At 41.7% G+C, this 19,702-nt stretch overlaps 1 protein-coding gene across 1 annotated transcript in view; it reads left to right on the top strand.

The window, feature by feature from the left end:
* wasf1 (WASP family member 1) overlaps positions 1–19,702 on the top strand; it is a 54,148-nt gene that overhangs the window by 30,489 nt on the left and 3,957 nt on the right. Inside the window, 8 exon segments of the mRNA XM_079644290.1 lie at positions 4,656–4,689; positions 4,692–4,782; positions 4,784–4,804; positions 8,581–8,698; positions 12,353–12,436; positions 16,351–16,407; positions 17,212–17,375; positions 18,924–19,103. Of these exon segments, the coding sequence (XP_079500416.1) occupies positions 4,656–4,689; positions 4,692–4,782; positions 4,784–4,804; positions 8,581–8,698; positions 12,353–12,436; positions 16,351–16,407; positions 17,212–17,375; positions 18,924–19,103 (749 nt within the window).

Genomic DNA, 19,702 nt, shown 5'->3' with positions numbered 1-19,702 from the left:
TTTCATGTTTACTGCTTGTAAACCCTCCTTGACTCAGATTTCCCCCACATTCGGTTCATACCTCTCCTTATCTTCCTTTCATCTGTCTTTGTCTACAGTTCTCTTTCTATTGAGGTGTTTTCAAATAGGCTTTGCTGGCTTCACTGTTAAAACCGTACTTCCTGCTAAAGGCATACAAAAAAACCATGAGCAAAGTTTCTCCTTTTCTCAGAAACTCTTGTTTCTTATTGAGTTGCTTTGCTTCCCTCTGTGAATGGGAAGTGTGGAGTGGTAAGCCATGTCATTTGCTTAAAAGCATTTTCAGTTTTAAATGTGTTTTCAGACACAAAAGTACTCTCGGGATGTTCTTTCTTTTTCTCACATGTGCATAATGAAAGAAATAAACATGTTTACACATAAACGTTATATGGTTTGGATCTGCTCCCCTCATCCCCCGCTGGGATTACTCGCGAGGCATTAAAAACAATAAAATATTCAAATGGATTAAATGTAAAATAGTATAACTTACATTTAATAGTTCCTCCAGAGGCATTGTGAGTGAGCAATGAAATGTTAAAAACACTGAGATAAAGCCTTCTAAAGAGAAAATCAGAATGGTGAGGAGATGCATACAGTTCATCTCTTCTTAGTGCAGAGTAAGTCCTTTTACTCTGTTATTATTCTGTGTTACCCACAACACAAGATGACTTGGTTTATCCACACACTGAGCACAGCAATGGTAGTTTAAAACATTCCCAATGCTAGAGGTAGAACATTCAGATAAAGAAGAGAGAAAAAAAATAAACAAGCTTACAAGAAAAGGAAGCAAAGTGTGGAAAAAGATGAAGTGAAATCTAAGTTTGTGTGAGGAAAGAGTTATAGGAGGGGAGATATGGCAACATTGACATTGGAGTTTAGTGTGTGTGTGTGTGTGTGTGTGTGTGTGTGTGTGTGTGTGTGTGTCTGTCTGTCTGTCTGTCTGTCTGTCTGTCTGTCTGTCTGTCTGTCTGTCTGTCTGTCTGTCTGTCTGTCTGTCTGTCTGTCTGTCTGTCTGTCTGTCTGTCTGTCTGTCTGTCTGTCTGTCTGTCTGTCTGTCTGTCTGTCTGTCTGTCTGTCTGTGTGTGTGTGTGTGTGTGTGTGTGTGTGTGTGTGTGTGTGTGTGTGTGTGTGTTGTTTTGCCAGACAATAAATCTGACCTCATTGGTTGAGAGTGTTTCAGCTAGATGCAATCCGTGAGAGAAAGATAGGAGAGAGAGAGATAAACGTTCCACCACTGGCTTACTGATAAGGAGCTTCACATGCAGAGATCAGAGGCTGCCGACCTCACACACACACACACACACGCACACGCACACACACACACACACCCGCACACACACAACCTCTCACTAACTCCCTCACTCACTCTGAAATGCGTACACTCACATTTTTCTCATTAGCTGGATGTCTTAACTAAACGGGTGTAATTGGTAGTTTAGCTGAATAAGTGACATTTTGTAATTAGGATGTAGAATGCTCAGATATCCATTTGCATGTGCGTGTTTGACACATCCTGTGTGTGTGTGTGTGTGTGTGTGTGTGTGTGTGTGTGTGTGTGTGTGTGTGTGTGTGTGTGTGTGTGTGTGTGTCTTCTGTGTTTCAGCCCACATTGATTAGTGCAGTGTGCCTCTCTCAGTGCTCAGTGTTGCTTGGCAGAGTTTTAAAGCCAGCTCACACTGCATCAGATTCATCCTGACACACACTTCTGCAATGCCTCTCTCTTGTTTTTTCCTTTGTGAGTCACTATCTGACAGCTCTCCCTAAATGCATTGAGGCGGCAGTACGCAGTAATCTTGCTTCACATACAACCCTCAGCGACACCAAATTCACGCTGACCGGTTGTTACCTCTCTTTAAATAAACAAGCAGTGAGAAGGAGACCGTTGGTGCACTTTGCTGACCTTCACTCTGACCTTCCTCTGCAAAGGAGGCATGAAGTAAAACGCCCTAAAGGGATCAGCAACGCATCACTTGAATGTTCAAATATCTATCCCCACTTCTTTATCCCTTACCTCTCTAATCTTCACACCATTACTCCCACTTACCCTTGAACTTCTCTCCTCTGTGATCACAGTTGTCAGAGTATTTGTCCTGACACTGTGGCTTTGATTTTTCGCCAAATCTGTATCATCAGTCACCTCTTAGGCCGCCGATTTAGCAACTGAAATGTATCCAGATGCACTCACTGAGAAGAGAACAAGAACATACTCAAATCTGCCCTGGAAAAAATCTCCAGTTCCGAAAAGCTGAAATATAAAACAAAGGATAACAGTCAAAATATTACAAAAACGGTCTGTTTCAAACGTCCATTTCAGTTTACAGACTAACTTAAATGTTACAACTTTGACTTACCACACTTACAATACCTGTGTGTGCAGTTCTCAGGGGTTATAATGTTTTTCCTAAAACGATGAGTCAGGAGGACTTAAGATGACAGAGCAACTAATTGCACCTTCTTCATGCGGTTGTTTGCGCTCAATGTAAGCAATAAACTGTCTACGGTGGGTGTTAGTGTGTGTGTGTGTGTGTGTGTGTGTGTGTGTGTGTGTGTGTGTGTGTGTGTGTGTGTGTGTGTGTGAGTGTGTGTGTGTGTGTGTGTGTGTGTGTGTGTGTGTGTGTGTGTGTGTGTGTGTGTGTGTGTGTGTGTGTGTGTGTGTGTGTGTGTGTGTGTGTGTGTGTGTGTGTGTGTGTGTGTGTGTGTGTGTGTGTGTGTGTGTGTGTGTGCTGTTAAATGGCTGCCAGAGTTTCTCCTGGTGTTGTCTCTTCTCAGGTTACACCACTATCTCTCAAGGGACCCTTTGGTTCATACAGTTCTGTATTATATGTAATCTATTTTACTGTCTCTCTCACCTCTTCTACACCTCTCCATCCTCTTGATTTGCAAATGTCGGTGTTAGTCCCTGCCTCTCCCCCCCCCCATTTAACTCGTCTGTATTTCTTTTGAATGTTTCCTATGTGTCTGCTCGCGCTTTTTTGTTTTACTGTTAGTGCCTCTTCACTCCCTCGCTGTGTGTCCCCTGTTTCTATCACCATGCCTCTGTTGTGTCCGTGAGTTTTTATTATCTCCCTCTTGCATTCTCTGGCTCCTTTCCCTCTCCCAGGGAGTCACTTACTCAGTGTGGCTCGCTGATAGTGTTTGTTAATAATGATACTTCAGTGCCTCAGGTGGCTAGCCCTTCACACAGTAGTCTCTGGAAGTCATTACCCAGCTCTCTGCTGTTGGCTGCACTGCAGAAGATCAGATTGGGGAAGTCTGTCAAGTAAATTGGCTTTATTTGTCTCATTGTATAAAAAACAATGAACATCTTGCTGAGTTGTTCTAATTATTTGGTTTGTGAAATCAATTTGCTGTGCTGGGTTAAAGTTCAATATTGGATTCAAGTGTGTCATTTTGTTTTGTGTGTGGTACAGTTACCATATTATTTCCATATGCCACGTGACTCTTTCCTCCAGGCAACAGTATCCATTTGTCATTCCCTCATGTATAATTCAGATCTAGTTGCAACGCTCCGGATTTCTTTCAAGACTTGCTGTATTCTACTTGTCCCGGCCAGATTGAGGGTTAGCATAAGCGTGGTTGTTTTTCCTTGCCTCTTCCCCTCAGCGATTTCTCCAACATGTTTTCTGAAAGCTTCGGCTTTGCAACATTGTTATACTCTGTTATTCTTTTGCCTGTTGAAATGAGTCAGCTGTCCCTCTATGAAAGAAGGGCAATCATCTCCAAATCCCCTGATAGACGACATTCGGGCAGCCCAGCTTAGCTTAGCTTAGCTTAGCTTATCCATCATGTGTGGGTTCGCTTTGGGGGTGACTTTAATTAGCTAATTAGGACAGCAATGTAGCGTTAGCATCTGTGTTATCCAGTCCCTGACCAAAAAAAAGGGATTTTCTTATATCAGGGATCGTAATCAGGGGTACTTCTGCAGTTGTAAGGGATTCAACGTACTTGAAAGAATATCTAAATTCAAAGAAAACCACAGACTAGAGTCAGATATAACACTTGAAAACCATACGTCAGAGTGAGAACTTATATAAAGCTAGCAGGCACATTTAAACTAGTCCTAGAAGTGAAAGCAAAAGGGTTGCAATAGTTAAACACATGATTTAAGGGTTAAACAATTAGATAGAGAGGTAGATGGTTAGTCCGCTGAGGGGATTTTAAATGTGAACTTGACCAAAATATCCTTAACATTGACAGATCCATCAGGAAAGCAAGGCAAGTTTATTTATATAGCACTTTTCTGTACGCGACATTTCAAAGTGCTTTACAAAACAAATTAAATACTTTTTAGGAATAAATACATTAAAAACACAATTATACAATTTTACAAACAGACCAATACAAAGCAAAGATAATAAAATAATAGAAATAAACACCACAGGTATACAATACACGTTATCAGGAAAGATTTGAACACATGTACAAATAACCAGCCTCATATCCTAAATGTTATCTTTGTGATTGTTTTAAGTGATGACGTCATTTTTCATGATGGTAATAATGGGTGATGCAAAATATGTGTATCACATCACCTGATTTAATAATCTCCCATCCCTCCTCCTCTTTTTCCTTATTCTCCATCCTCCTTCCCCCCCACCCCCCCCCCCCCCCCTCCCCCCCCCCCCACCACCGCAGAGGTCTCTCAGGACATCACCATGAGGAAGGCTTTCAGAGTTCAACCATCCAGGACCAGCAGCTGTTTGACCGCAAGTCGCTGCCCGTCCCACTGCAGGAGTCCTACCAGACCTGCGAGAGCCGCCCCCCTCAACATCCTCTCGTCCTACAGGTCAGAGTGCAGCCTGTTTTACTCACTTTAGAAAGGGCTTTTATGGGTATGACGGTTACTAGAAGAGTCCCATTTAGGCTTAAAGTTAATGATAATTTGCTTTTTAAAACCAGATTTTTCAAAAGGAAATCATGAACTCCCTACAATGGGGGAGAAGGAGGAGGTCAGCTGTTCCGTTCTTTAAGAAAAATCTGACATCACCTTTAAGTGGAAGGTTTAATTGCCGCCCTTTTTCTCTGAGCCCAGCATGGCACTAACTACAGTACATCATTCTCCTCTGTGTAGAGATTGGGGAAAATGTCATTTCATCAACAGCTAAAAGAATCACTGAACTGGTCCTGAACATTGGCCGGTATTGGTCCTATTCTTTCTATAATACTTCTCCCAGCCTCTATTAAAGCTTGTATTACTTGTATTGCTCACAATGATGCCCAACATATCAGAAAACAGAAGACACCATTATCTTGGTTGCCCTAACCACAAATGGATACACAGTTCTACTCTGCATGTATTGAAATATCTTCTTTTGCACCTTGGTTGGTGGAGATATTTTTATCTGCTTGTGATTGTTTACACCAGACATCTCTCTTGGCTCTTGAGTGTCGAGCAGAGCAATAGAAAGAGTCTTCTGAAGATTAATAATCCATAAAAACCTCCTCTGGCCAGCACTCTGCCCTTTTTTTCACAGCCCTCTCACCCTGCTGCTTTCTCACTTCTTTTTTCTCTCACTCCATTTTTCTCTCCTGAAGCATTTTATATGACCTATTACTTGACCGAACCAGTTGGAGAAGGTTACAGGCCGAACACTTTCAATCTATTTTAATCTCTTAACTGTGTGTGTGTGTAGACACATACATCCTTTGCACTGTATTGAGGCAGGTGAAGCCTGTGGTATTTGAATGAGGCGTGGCGGCGTTATTTAATGTGCGAGCCAAGCTAAAAGCATGCGTGACTTTATTTTTCCAATCTTACTTTAAATGTCTTGTTTCGCGCTGGCCAAAGGCTACACGTCTGTTTTATCTATGACAAGGATTAATGTTGTGATATTTGAACCACACATAATAACATGCGCTATTAAAGCCTTGAGGTCAGTTCCCAGGCTTGATGGAACTGCTCTCACCTCTCCTTGAAAAACAATTGATAGAGTACCCCTGAGCACACTTCTAGTAGAGTGGATTAAGTTCCTATTATAAAGGACAGTGGCTCTAATGTGTGCCCATGAGAGGAAGAGTCTATACATATTAAGCTGACTAACTATTACTTCATTTAACCTGACAATAATTTACTCGATTGATCTGTTAACCTTTTAGCCATACAATGCCATAAGCCTTGAAAGATCCTCACATTTCAGAAACAAAACTTAGCTATTGGCCTTATCTTGTCCCTTGATCAACCATCTTATTTGTTCAGCTATAATTGATATTAAATTGGGTAAAGTTGACAGAAATGCAAGGAAAGGAAGCCATCACAGGATAAAAAAAGGTTACAATATTATAGGAGATGTTTACCTTCCTGTACCAGGGGAACCACCCTTTGAGTTTTCACCTCGTTCTCTCTTCTCTCCTCTGTACTTGTCTCATCTCCTCCACTTCACTTTGCTCTCCAAATGTAGTTTCACCTCTCCTATCTTTTCCTCTCCTCTCCCCTATATCCTCCTCTCTATCCTCCCCTCCTCTCTATGGTCCTCTCTCCTCCACACATCACACCAGGAGTCTCCATGGACGCCTCCCCAGGCTGTTATTTCTCAGATACCCCTGAACACAGCTGCTAGCTGCTTCTTATCTCTCCTCTCCCATACAGTACACACAAGAAAAAACAAACACAAAAACCCACGACTCAAAAACCCACAGAAGGAATAGCATGCATAATGATTTACATAAACACTCTACCCGCAGTTTTCTCTCTCTCTCTCTCTCTCTCTCTCTCTCTCTCTCTCTCTCTCTCTCTCTCTCTCTCTCTCTCTCTCTCTCTCTCTCTCTCTCTCTCTCTCTCCTCTCTCCTCTCTCTCTCTCTCTCTCTCTCTCTCTCCTCTCTCTCTCTCTCTCTCTCTCTCTCCGCTTTTGTTATCCTGTATTGGATTGTATTTTCTTGTCTTTGTTGTGTTGCATCTGATTACACGTTACACTCTTGCCTTTTGAAGCTTTTCCCTCTCATGTTCTGTATCCTGGCTCTGATCGGAATCATCATCAAATAATTCACTCCCTTAGCGTTGCCTTCGCACGGCTGGATACACCCTTTATTTCTGTGAAGTGTCAAAGGAGACATGAAGTACCCTTTTATGTGCCCTTTAGTTCTGAACAGATACAGTACGGATTAACAATCAGAAGAGATAGAATGACTATGTTGGTTTACAATACAAGTTGAAGTAGAAAATAACACTACGGTTAGATCAATAATATTGTTGTTTGGAGGAGAACACCTGGTATTGATGTTAATTAGCCCACATGCAGGGTGCCAGAAATAGCCATTTTCTCTTGCTGCTCTGAAGGTGTTTCCTCTGGAAGATATTTCCCAGGAGACTAAAAACCTCTTTAGAACTGTACCTGTGCTGTGACCGGAGGACACAGTATATATTAGCTCTTGCATTAATATCTATATTCATATAGTTAGCAAGTACGTTAGGTCTGGGTGCCTAAAAGGTCCTTCCTCGTGGAGGAGTATTCTCTAGTTTTTAAAGAGCTATAGTCATTGATGCAGCCTTACCAATCGTGTAGAGTTGCATTTACAATGCAAGAAACGGACATTTTAATTTTTTTGTAATTGCTGTTGTTCCAAGGTTGCCCTCTTTCAAAGGTGTACACCTTATTTCATAGTTTGAATACATATATTTTAAATATATAACTTTTGAAAGCTCCAATAAGGAAGTGAAAGACACCAGCAGCGCCATTTAGGAGCTTATCCCTGTAATGATATGAAAGGACATTTCTGGACAGTGTGTTCGTGTATGGTAATTTCCTAGTCAAGAGGGACCTTTTGATTGATAACTACCTGTGTCCGTCAGAAACCTTTTTCTGTTTCCCTGCCAATCATCATGGCACTGTTCTGCCCAGTGAGCGCCAACCACAAAAGGCTTCTGTAATGCGAGTGAAGAAGACAGACAGTTGAGAGGGAATGAATGCTAGAGCAGGACATAAGCTATTAGTCATGGCAAATGGTAACAAATATGATCTCTGGAAGGAAAGCAGACTGAGACAGGCAAGGGCAGGACACAGGAGAAGAGAAATGATTATCAAACATTTCCCCCACTTTCTATTTTTCAGGAATGTCCAACCGCTGTAGTGCCTGCCGCCTGCAAGAGCTGAAACAGCAACGACAATGATCATCAATTATTCTTTCTGCCAATTTTCAAGCGTAGTAATTTGCTGCTTTAATTAGCCTTTTGGGCTATTTGGGAATTTTGTACTGTTTGTCCAACAACACAAGACATCCGAACTTCCCTTATTGAACTCTGGGAAATTGTGAGGGCCATTTCCCACAATTTCTTTAGTGAATTATTTACTTATTAATCAAGCAAAGCAATTGACTAAATACATCAACAATGACATTATTGGTAAGTTGCGGCCCTGCAATCGATTTGCAGTCAATTAAAAAAGCTTTATTGCTTTATCAAATGAAAAAGTCTTGTAGATTTTTTGTGTGAAAAATAAACAAAACTGAATACAAAATGTGTATTCTATCCTGCGGCTAACAATAATTCCATTATCAATTGATGTGCCGATCATTTTCCTGATTAGCTGTTTTGTAACGAGATATCGGTTTCTTATGTCAATCTGCAGGGACGATGGGAAGGAGGGTCTGAAGTTTTACACCAATCCGTCCTACTTCTTTGACCTGTGGAGAGAGAAGATGCTGCAGGACACAGAGGACAAGAGGAAGGAGAAGCGGAAACAGAAGGTACGTCTGAACAATCACAGACACAGGGACCTGGAAGATCACAACACTTTGTACTTTCTCTTCATGAAACAGTTGAGGAGTGTGTTGGTTCTTTAATGGCTGCAACAGATCGAGGCGTCTGTGATGAGAAGCAGGCTGAAGGTTAGCGAGTAGGAAGACATGAAGTGAGAGCAAACGAGAGGCTCCTCAGATACGATGTGTCCTGCTTGAATACACTGATAGGGTGATTCACTGATAGGCCTGGCTTCAGACCATGTAGTCTCATGCGTTAATTAGCCACCGCTCATAGATGAATCAGTTATTAGTTATTACTTGTGTCATCATTACATCTAATTAACGGGAGCATCTGCCGTTCACTTGCCCCTGCACTGTGCCATCTCTCTACCACACACACACACACACACACACACACACACACACACACACAACCTTATGTAGAACCTCTGTACACACACATTTAATCTAGCGTTAGGTTTTTTTTATGCACACAGACACACACACAAATACAAATAAAAAGAGCTCTTGCGCATCTATAAGGAGCCCCTCTCCCACATGAAATGCAAAGCTGTGACCCCACTTCTCAGAACTCAGGGGTTTCCCACCCCCCGCATCAGGAGCTCTAATCAGCCCCAGCTTGCATTTCCTCGCGTGGGAAGCAGGGCGTGCTCCACATTTTGCCCCCTCAGAGTCAATCAAAGCTTATTGCAGCCGTTCCAATGAAGAATAAGGAGAGTGGTTTTCCTGAATGAAGAAGATATCATTTGGTTATGAGGTTTGTAATGATAGTGGAAATGAGCGGAGAGAGGGACAGGGCGAATTGATCCAATAATTAGTTGGGAGTGTGTAAAATGAAGCATATTTACTTTCAGTTGTTTTCCTAGTTTTGCATCATCACAATATTGACAGGTTAATAAACAAACACAGAGGTGTAAAATGCAATTGCAAAGCAGCAAGACCTTATTTTCTTCACAGGGTTAAGTCGATATGACCGCTTATAGCCGAAGCTAATTCTGATGATTTCATTCTAATTAAAGCCCCGGGTGGCCTCAGCTTGTAAAGCGGTGTTCATTTCCCTCTTCACCACACTGGCAGATAGACAGACCCCATGGAAAGGCCTAGAGGACATTCACAGGGGGAGCAGGATGGATTAGAGGAATTACGAACACATATTTGTAGGTTTGTGTAACCGTCCTGGTGGATAAATGGTCTGTAGAGGATCAGGGCAGATACAGTGTGGAGAGGACATGTGTGCTCTTATGGAAAAGCATGCAGAATCAGTGAAAGAGTGAGGGATATCAAATACAAAGTTCTGCAAACACACACACACACACACACACACACACACACACACACACACACACACACACACACACACACACACACACACACACACACACACACACACAGATGGAATTGAATGTGTTAATCATTGACAGATTTTCACTTAGCTCACTGAGTAATTCTGCCACATCATCTCATGTTCTCTGTCGCGCTGTTCATAACGTGTGTGTGAGTTGTTCAGGTTTGTCATGGATATTCTTTGTACAAGATAGAGTCAAAATCCTTCTCTGCCACTTATTTCCTATTTGTGTATAAATAGCGATCGTTAACTCAGACACAAACTCAGGAACAGAGGCAGGGATTCACACAGACAAATGTCACGCCGCCTGTCAGGCACTATCTGAGATTGGGTGCCGACACATTTTGTTCCACGTCGCTTTTGCTCTTCTCCTAAATGTCTGTGTTTGTGTCTCCCTACAAATCACCATCTAAAGTTTAAAATCGCCCATCACATGACCTGCTGTCACATTTACAACGTAAAAAAAAAAAGGAAAGGAAAGAATCAGACTGTAGACAAGATACAGTTCATCCAGGGTTTCTACTGTTGAAGAGAAATAACAAAAGGACAATTCAAATAAAGAGCTCCTGACTTGACATTTTTCAGCAAACAGAGACCAGGAGCTTGTCTTAAGGGAACTTCACTGAAGCAACAAAAAAAAGTGTTTGGTTGCATTCCAGCTAGTGGGAGGAGTAATTGATTTCTGCTGGCGTGTGGGGGGAAGCAGTTCAGGGGTTCAGGTCAAAGTTTCTTCTTACAGCACAGAGGAAAGTCAACAAATCAAATATTATATCCCAGCGTGTCGTACAGCCGATCGAATGACTCTGAGCAAAGGGCATTCATAAAAGACTGATGTGGAGATTTAACAGTACAGGTGTATAGTTGAATAACACCTCTTTTTAACAGTATTATTCAGCTAACATAGGTTGAGTTCATAAGATACAGGTGACATTACTCGAGTCTAGATTGTATCGTACACCACAGAATAAAGATCTTTTCCATGATATATATATCATTATTTCATTGTACTCAATCACCCGCCATTTTCCTACCAAGTCACATCACATTCACACACACTGCGCTGCACACAGACACACACACACTGATTAGCAGGCAGTGATAGATGGAAAGCAGTACAGGGCAGAGAGAAGGGAAAAGAAGCCTACGGTGTGCTAATCTCATTAGCTCCTGTGTTAGCCTCGCTCTCAGTGGATTAGAAGACTTTGTGCTGAGCCAGTCATAAGGAGACAGAGGGAGTGGGAAGAGAGTCCCAGGGATTGAGGAGCAAAGAGAGAAAGAAAGCATTGCAGCTGCTCTTTGATATCAGTGTGTGAGTTTACACTACATCAAAGTTTGTCCCTAGCATTCGTACCCCCTCTGGAGAAGCCCCCTTCGGCTATGCCTGCCTACTCCTGTCTCATTATAGCCATGGGCAGCTGGAAATGCATTTACATTGTAATATAATATAAAGGCAAATTATTTTCTGCCTTTTTTGTTATATTGTCCAGATCCAGAAGTAAGGAGATATTTTCTGGATTTGTTCAAAACATATGTGCTATCAGTCCTTGTTAAAAACCAGTAGGCGTCCACTGCTGCATCTTAAATAAGCTGCTTGATTAAATAACGAGCCAGTAAAAAGGGTTTTGCCCACATTTTCACAGGTTACTGACCCTGATTTAAATTGCAAAAAGTTCAAATCTATCATACATTATCAGGCCAGCTAATAATAGGAAGAGAGGTGGGTGCATCAAAAACGTATAAACAGGATATAGGAAGTCTTTGCACATACGATATGCTGAAGGGTCTGCACATCTTGGACGCTTTGCTCCAAGGGTATGAAGAAGCATTGATTCCATAAATCTGCTAAATACTACTAAATGTCCATGTGCCAAATGGTTTCTTATTCGCTTAGAAAGTTTCTACATTTGCGCACTTTACGACTGACACTTCTCAGCCAGTGTGCTAATGAGACCTAGATGTCTCTTTGCAGCTGTTTGCAAGCTAGTGCTAGTTTGTTAGCTTGTCTTTGCAGGTGCAAGAGGTGCTCAGGAACGTGACGTAGAACAGCAATTCTCTAACTTTTGCCTGACAGCGCATTCGCAGTATTGCCCCCACTTTTTACTAGAACACTGACTTGCCTTGAAAACATGATGATAAAACCTCTGTGTGTGCTTTGACCGTTATTCATTGGATCGGGTTAATGTCCTGAAATTGTGTGGTAAAAATGTTGTAAAATACTGCTTTAGGATTTCTGTCCCCTCTCTGCCTCACGTTCTCTTTTGTGAATCCTGGTCTAACTCTGTCGGACTCTGCAGCTGGAAATGCCTTATCTTGTGTGTCCCAATGGCCTTATAAGAGTCCTCTCTGAAACCCCTCCTCCCTTCCTCACTGCCCCAGAGGTAAGAGTTTTTCCCCCTCGTCCTCCAGAGCATCTGCTCCCCAGCTGGCAGCCTGCAGCCCTCCCTCACTCACACCCCCCCCCCCCCCCCCACACCCACCACTCTCCTCCCTTCTTTCCACTCTCCCTCTGGTTTGCTGTGGACAAGTGAGCTCCCCACCTCCACCCTAACAACGGAACTAACCAGCGTCCACTATTAACCTGCCTGACTGCATCCCAGTTCTACTGTAGGGATAGAATATTAGGAGTCAATAGGAAAATTGTCGGACAAGTCTCGATGTGCTCGATTACAGAATATATTATCGAGATTGTAAATGTAATACCGGCATTATGTTATGTTCACATCATATTTGAGAATGGATTGTATTTCAGTGTCAACAGCAAAAATATAAACGTGTATACAGTTCCAACCAAAGGGAAAAAGGCTGGCTCACAGAGTAAAACATTTACTTTTGTTCTCTTTAATGTCATGATGAAGAAAACCGTCATACATGCAGACAGTCGTGACCAATGAAATAGAAGAGTGGGTAAAAAAATAGGGCTTAGCTGCTTATTTATCCATTCAGCCAGTTATTTATGTATGTCTATTCTTAGCCAAACGTAAAATTAATCGGTCGATACTTTTAAACCAGCGTCATTTAAATGCTTTTATCTGTTATTTACTACCTATCTGCGTTTAGGAAACAAAACTATAACAATGAATGAATTTGGGAAACAGACATTATTTCAGTAACAGCAAGTTGATGATCGAGGAATTAACCGAAACATTTTTGGAATGGGATCCTCTTTAATAAATGGTTTGCCCTGCTGACGTTTTGTTTTTGTGGTTGAACTAACTCTTCCTGACACAAGTTTGAGCAGAGATGTCCTTCACTTTGATGCAGTTATCAAATCCTAATAGCTATAGATCAAATATTGCATTGTTTAAACGTACAAGGATTATTACTGTACAGTGTGTACAACCCACCTCCTATTGATTAGCCGCAGCAGAAATGTGTGTATTGTGTGAGGGGCTTGTGTTATTGTCAGCAGCAGGGTGGTCTGCGGGCCTCCCTGCGGGGGTCATTAACAGTGTTACACAGCCATAATTCTGCTGAGTCTGTCACAATGAACATGCACAAAAACATGCAGAGACACACAAGTGCACACACAGAAAAGCACATGCGCGTGTGAAGGGATGTGTATGGACAAATCAAATACATTTATAACTGCTGCATTACACACACAGCAGGGCTAACGCAGGAATTAACTCTGTTCAGACGTACGATGGCACACAGCGCTCTGAAATTAGCCGCATTTATAATAACTGTGATGAACACGTGCATGCACACACACACTTGCACTGTTTCTCATTTTCTCTCATATAGAAACACAATGTACCTCCCTCCTTGTTCACTCGGTTTTCACATTTACGTTGCTGCATTACCACCGTCACTCTGTGATGCTTTCTATTGGACAGATGGTCGTCTGCTGGCATTATGTGTTATGTGTTTATTCGCCTTTATATCTGCCTGTCATTCACCATAGTAATATCAATACAATCCAATCCTCATCATTTTTGACTCTGCCCAGGAGGAATTGTAAGCAATTACAGAAAAAAATCTACTGGCCCCATTGTTTATGGGCCAGACTGAAAAACCCATTACAGTTTAAACTGGATCAAAGTGAGGGAAGCAGCCATGCCAGAGGTCTGCTCTCAGAGTGCCGTTTTAGTTTGCAAATGTGCTCTTTAATGCTTCTTTAAATATTGCCAAGACGCGATAACGGCAAACCTTTTAAGAAGTCAGAGGTTAGTTGCACCAAAACGAATCTTCCATCAGAAATTGCAAAGTGAAGCTCTACAGTGTTTAGAAAACTGGAGGACGATAGGTTAAAATATTCAACCTTCTAATGCCGCTCCTTCTGCCTCAACAGACAGAGCTGTCAGGGAGCATTGCCGTTTCATGTTTGGAGTAAATGATATTCAGTTTGTCAGCCCAGATATATAAATGTGCTGCGTGTGTGTGTTAGAGCGCAGAGGCCTCCCCCTCGGCCAATGCCTCATCAGGAGTAATGGGCCATGCTGAATCAGATCCTAATCAATGTGCATTAGCATTAGGATTTATTCCCATGCTCGCTCTGAGCGGCCTGACCACAGCAGTAGACGGACACAATCATCATCACTCAGCCCAGGCAGAGGATATTCTGCACACTACCCACACTGAGCCGAATCAAGCAGCATGTTTTTATTTAAAGACCAGCACAATCACACATACAAACAACGTCTAGAGCAGGGGACACTGCCCTGCAGGATCCAAGTCACATAAAAGATATTGATTAGTATTGGCTTTAATGCTGAGGTGATTATTTGTTCGGGGTCTATTCACCACCATATAAGCACAAATAAGTAAACTCACAAACCACCTGTAATGTGTTTCTGCCGCTAAATAGGATATGAATGATTGGTTTGAAGCCAATAACTGGGGAAATGTTATGTGCTTGTGACGGCAGTTTGCTGAATGTGTTCACTTATTGTACTGCAGCTTGCTTATAACCTGATTTGAATGACCTACACTTTAAGACACGTCTGGCGATATTCTGTTTACTTTTCTCAAAAGATCCCACAAAAAGACTGAAACCTTAAATGTATCCTTCTGTGCCTGTGTACCCAAAGCCTATTGTATCTTTTGGTGTGAAGATACACAATGTGCACTGGGTGACATGTTTCTCCATTACAATGAAAATCTAAATGTATTGTTAAATGAATCCCTCCTACAGTACAGCTGAGACATGTTTCCCCAGCAAAGGCACTGTTAGAAAAATAACTTATTTTGATAATCCATCAATGGATGAAATTATTCTTCATGAAAAACATGGCAGAAAATGCTGTTTTTAGACTAAAAGAAAGAAATGTCCTTGTTTTTATACGATTATGAAAATAATTTGTAATTACAGCCCTATTTTTAAATATCAAACCATACATTTGTGACCTATGAGATTTATATCTTAGGTATGAAACGAGAGGGCTTAAAGCTAAGTGTTGCAAGCAGGGTGGGGAAGTCAGGTTGCCGTCTTTTCATGAGATGTGTTGACATTAAAAAACAAAGAATAACACCAGACTGCCATTCTATTCAACTATTCACCCACAACGGGATAAATATTTAGTTTTTAATTGAGTTGTTTGTGTCAGTATTTGCCTCCGATTTTCTAACATGAATGCATAAAGTGTCTCAGCATCACCACACTGAATCATCACATCAATATTTTGTTAAACTGAGACATGTTATCTTCCTCATGTTTGTGTTTTTACCATTGTATCTATTATTCTGTGTTTGTTTACATGTCATTCTTCACTGTGAGTTTTCCTCACTTTTAAAAACACACCTGTGTAGTTGGTCCTCCTTTTCCAGTGAGATCTCCTGTGTGTGTGTGTGTGTGTGTGTGTGTGTGTGTGTGTGTGTGTGTGTGTGTGTGTGTGTGTGTGTGTGTGTGTGTGTGTGTGTGTGTGTGTGTGTGTGTGTGTGTGTGTGTGTGTGTGTGTGTGTGTGTGTGTGTGTGTGTGTGTGTGTGTGTGTGTGTGTGTGTGTGTGTGTGTGTGTGTGTGTGTGTGTGTGTGTGTGTGTGTGTGTGTGTGTGTGTGTGTGTGTGTGTGTGTGTGTGAGAGTGTGTGTGTGTGTGAGAACTGGACTGTGTGTGCCACCTTCATTGTGACGCCCCCCCGAGCTGTGCCATGTGTTGTCATTTTCTGTTTAACAGCACTTTTCTTTTCCCCTCTTTCCCTTTTGTCCCACCTTCTCTCACCGCCCACTCTGTTTTTGTCCCTGTTGACTGTTACTCAGCGGTGTTTTGCTCAATCCTGTGCCGCCATATTGACTTGTTACCCTCCTCCCCTCACACCCAGTGCTTCTCTTGTGGTTTTTGTTTTTCTTCTTATAGTTGCAGGACCCCCGCATGTATGATCAGGTCTATAGGTACCTAGACCTCCCAGGGCAGGTATGTGAAAATACAGCGATTTCAATCTTAAAACAATTGTGTGATTTCTGCCACAGCAGCTCTATGCTCCGATTCTTTACGGATATGTGTATGGTTGTGTGTATGTGTTGAAAGTCAGTCATGCTATGTTTAGGTGGCAGGAAGTGCTGTTTGTTGATGGACCAGATTACATATGTAAAAAACTATACCAAATGTCCATTTGAAAATGACTTTCTCAGTAATATTCTGCAGTAAATATGGATACTATGATTTGGTCCAAATCAGTCAATGAGCACTCCCTGTTCCCCGGCTAGTACGACGATATTTGGATAAATATCTGTGATTACTCTTTAGAAGCTAATTCATTCAAGTCTTCATCACCTAGTTTAAAACAGATACATGTTTTGACAGTAGCTGTTATGTAAATATATGGATATTTATGTGGCACGTGTTCAGTTAAATAAAGAAGGTGTATCATCAGAAAAGATGTCCAACATAGATACATTTTTAAAATGTGGATTTGTTTATGTGTGTCTGAACAGTAATAAAATGCTTCGTTTACTCAGCTTTCTCTTTGTACCTATAAATCTGCCACCTGTGCCTGTTGTGATTTTCGTTTTCTTTTATAGGATGTTAAATAAATAAATAAATGTAACAGCAGCTAATCTGTTATGTTTTCTCTCTCACCCTCTCTCCTCACCTTTTGTTTTTCTCCATCCACAAACCACCCTTTACGGATTCCTCCTCCCTCTCTCACATCTCCTGATTTGTCCCCCCCCCCCCCCCCACTCCCCCTTACCACCATCACCCTCCTTACCGCTGAAGATGAAGACACTAGACCGTCCCCACGAGCAAGAAAAGATCCCGCGGGCGCCACACGACCGTAAGAAGGAGTGGCAGAGACAGGCACTGGGCGCTGAACTCGCCCAGGACATACCTGAGGACAAACACAGAGAGGCTAACGGACCTGCAGGTTACCACGACAACAGGTATGTGGGATGGCTTCATGCACCTCAAGAGCAGACAAACATTTAAATTCACATAAGTTATCGTTTATTATTGTTGGAAAGTAAGTACTACCTGGCCTTAGTCAAATGCTTGGCTTTACATACACGGTAACCATGGAAATACAGCATGTATAACTTCTCATTTAAAGTATATATGCGCTTGAAAATGCGTTTCACTTATTTGTCAGCATGATGTAATCTACAAAAATAAATTGCGCCTACTCCACAGAGAGAGCGAGATGTTTCAATTTACACTTGAGCTGCGACGGCCACTATTAAGGTTATGATTGCGTTTATTGTTCCTCAAAGCTCCGGCGCCACTCATATTCAATCATTTCCCTGCCAGTCAATGTGATTAATAAGAAAAACATTTTTGCAAAGTGCTGCTTTGCTTTGATTTTAGAGTTCCATGAATAGCTGACAGTATTTTTCCCCCAAGTAATCAAGTGCAGTGTCAGCACATATAGATGGTTTGAATGCACACTCTTAGAGGTTATTAACTAAATATCCACAGTGTGATGAAATGGACAGTGTGCTGATGAAACGACGTGTTTTTGTAGCTGAGGCACGTTAGCTTTTATTGGCTCATAAATAAAATATAAAACTGGTGCAAGATGCAGAAAGACGCAGATAAACTGTTGTTTCTACAAGTAACTTCATTCGATGTGGAAAGAGGGATTTAAAGGCTTGACCTGAGCCAAAGTAGAGTCTAATACAGCCTCCATTGATGCTTCTTCCTGCAGTTAATTACATTTTGAATGTGTTCAAATATCTACATCAGATGGGTCTACTCATTGCATCTCTGATCTTATTTATATAACAGATGAAAGGGTGGAATGTGGTTAACATTAATACTAAAAAATATGAATATGAACGTGTTTCCTTATTACCACTCTGCTTCGTAAATACAGGATTGATCAGGAAACGGGTTATTTCTTAACTTATTAAGACATTTTTCAATTTAGAGTAGGCAGACTTGATTTACATCGATTATGATAGTTCCCAACCGGGGGGTAGATCATCCTCTTCCTATAAGATGATTACAGGATAGGAAGAACACAAGCCAAATCATATTCATTTATTATTTTATTCTTGCATGTTTGTTTTTTGTGAAGTGGCTGTTTTATCTCTTCATGCCTCCAAACTGTATTCAAATGAATCCAGAAAGGTTATGAGAGAAAATAGTTCTTCCCGAGTGAACAGCAAAAAGGGCTCACGGGAAGACTTTGCTGGATGGTAGGGGTCACTTGTGAGCTTGTGCACACCAAAATATAAATGTGTGGGATAATTGGGGAGTAACATAAATAATAATAATGTATCAACAGTTGTTTCTCAATGGGCCATAAGTGAAAAAGGTAGGGAAAACTGGGTCAATTCTCTATGTAGCATGACTATGTTTAAGCTCTGTCAGCAGAAAGTAATTGGTAATAAGAATACAATGGACAATAGAGGCTGGATTAAAGCAAAAAAAAAAATCAGCGAGGTAAATTCAAAGTTTGTGAGTTAAGGACAACGCCTCTCTCTGCTCAGGGCTCCCATGTACTTGGAAGATATGGAGGGGCCCTTCTCTCTGGCGGCGCTGCCCTACAGCCAGATGAACGAGCTGCTGAACCGTACCGGGGACAGAATGTATTCGCGGCCCCACGACCCTCCACCGCCTCCACCCCTCATGCACCCACTGGGAGAGATCAAGCCACCCTCTGTGATCAGGTGGGAGAGTAGACCACACATAACCTCAGATTTACGACCCCCACGGAAACCTTAAATAATATACTTTGCATAGAAATTGCAAAAAGGTGATAGTTGCTCACCCGGGAAGTTGTAGCTCTGATTTTCTAACTTACCTGAAAAGGGAGTGCTACTCATCTGGTGCAGAGAAAGTCATTCTCTTTAGGTGTGTTTCCCTCTTCCTGGTGAGTTGCATTACTTTCCTTTTGATTCTGCCTGAGAGGACGAGGATGTTTGAGCAAAAAAAGAAAGGATGGATGGATAGACGGAGGGTTTGTGGACCAAAGCTGAAGAAAAAAGGAAAAGTCTCAGAGAAGGGCAGGATCAATAAAGCGTTAAGGCCGCTGAGCGCATTACAGGTTGTTTTGAAGGAACGGAGAGATGAGAGGGAATGATTAAGGATGTGGTTGCAAAACAAATCTCATTGATTCTTTGCAGCGATCTTCTTTGATTCTAGATTTACTTCGACTTTTAGCCTTTGTGTGACCTTTTGATTCTGGTATCTCATGGTTACTTTCTTTAAAAAGTTATTATTATCAACTTCTATGACTAACTTTCACACTTTACCCCTTCCCTACTGC

This window comes from Notothenia rossii (assembly GCF_949606895.1).
Source record: "Notothenia rossii genome assembly, chromosome: 8".
Classification (NCBI taxonomy): domain Eukaryota; kingdom Metazoa; phylum Chordata; class Actinopteri; order Perciformes; family Nototheniidae; genus Notothenia; species Notothenia rossii.
The sequence above is the reverse complement of the archived record's forward strand: the minus strand, read 5'-3'. Positions and strand labels throughout refer to the sequence as shown.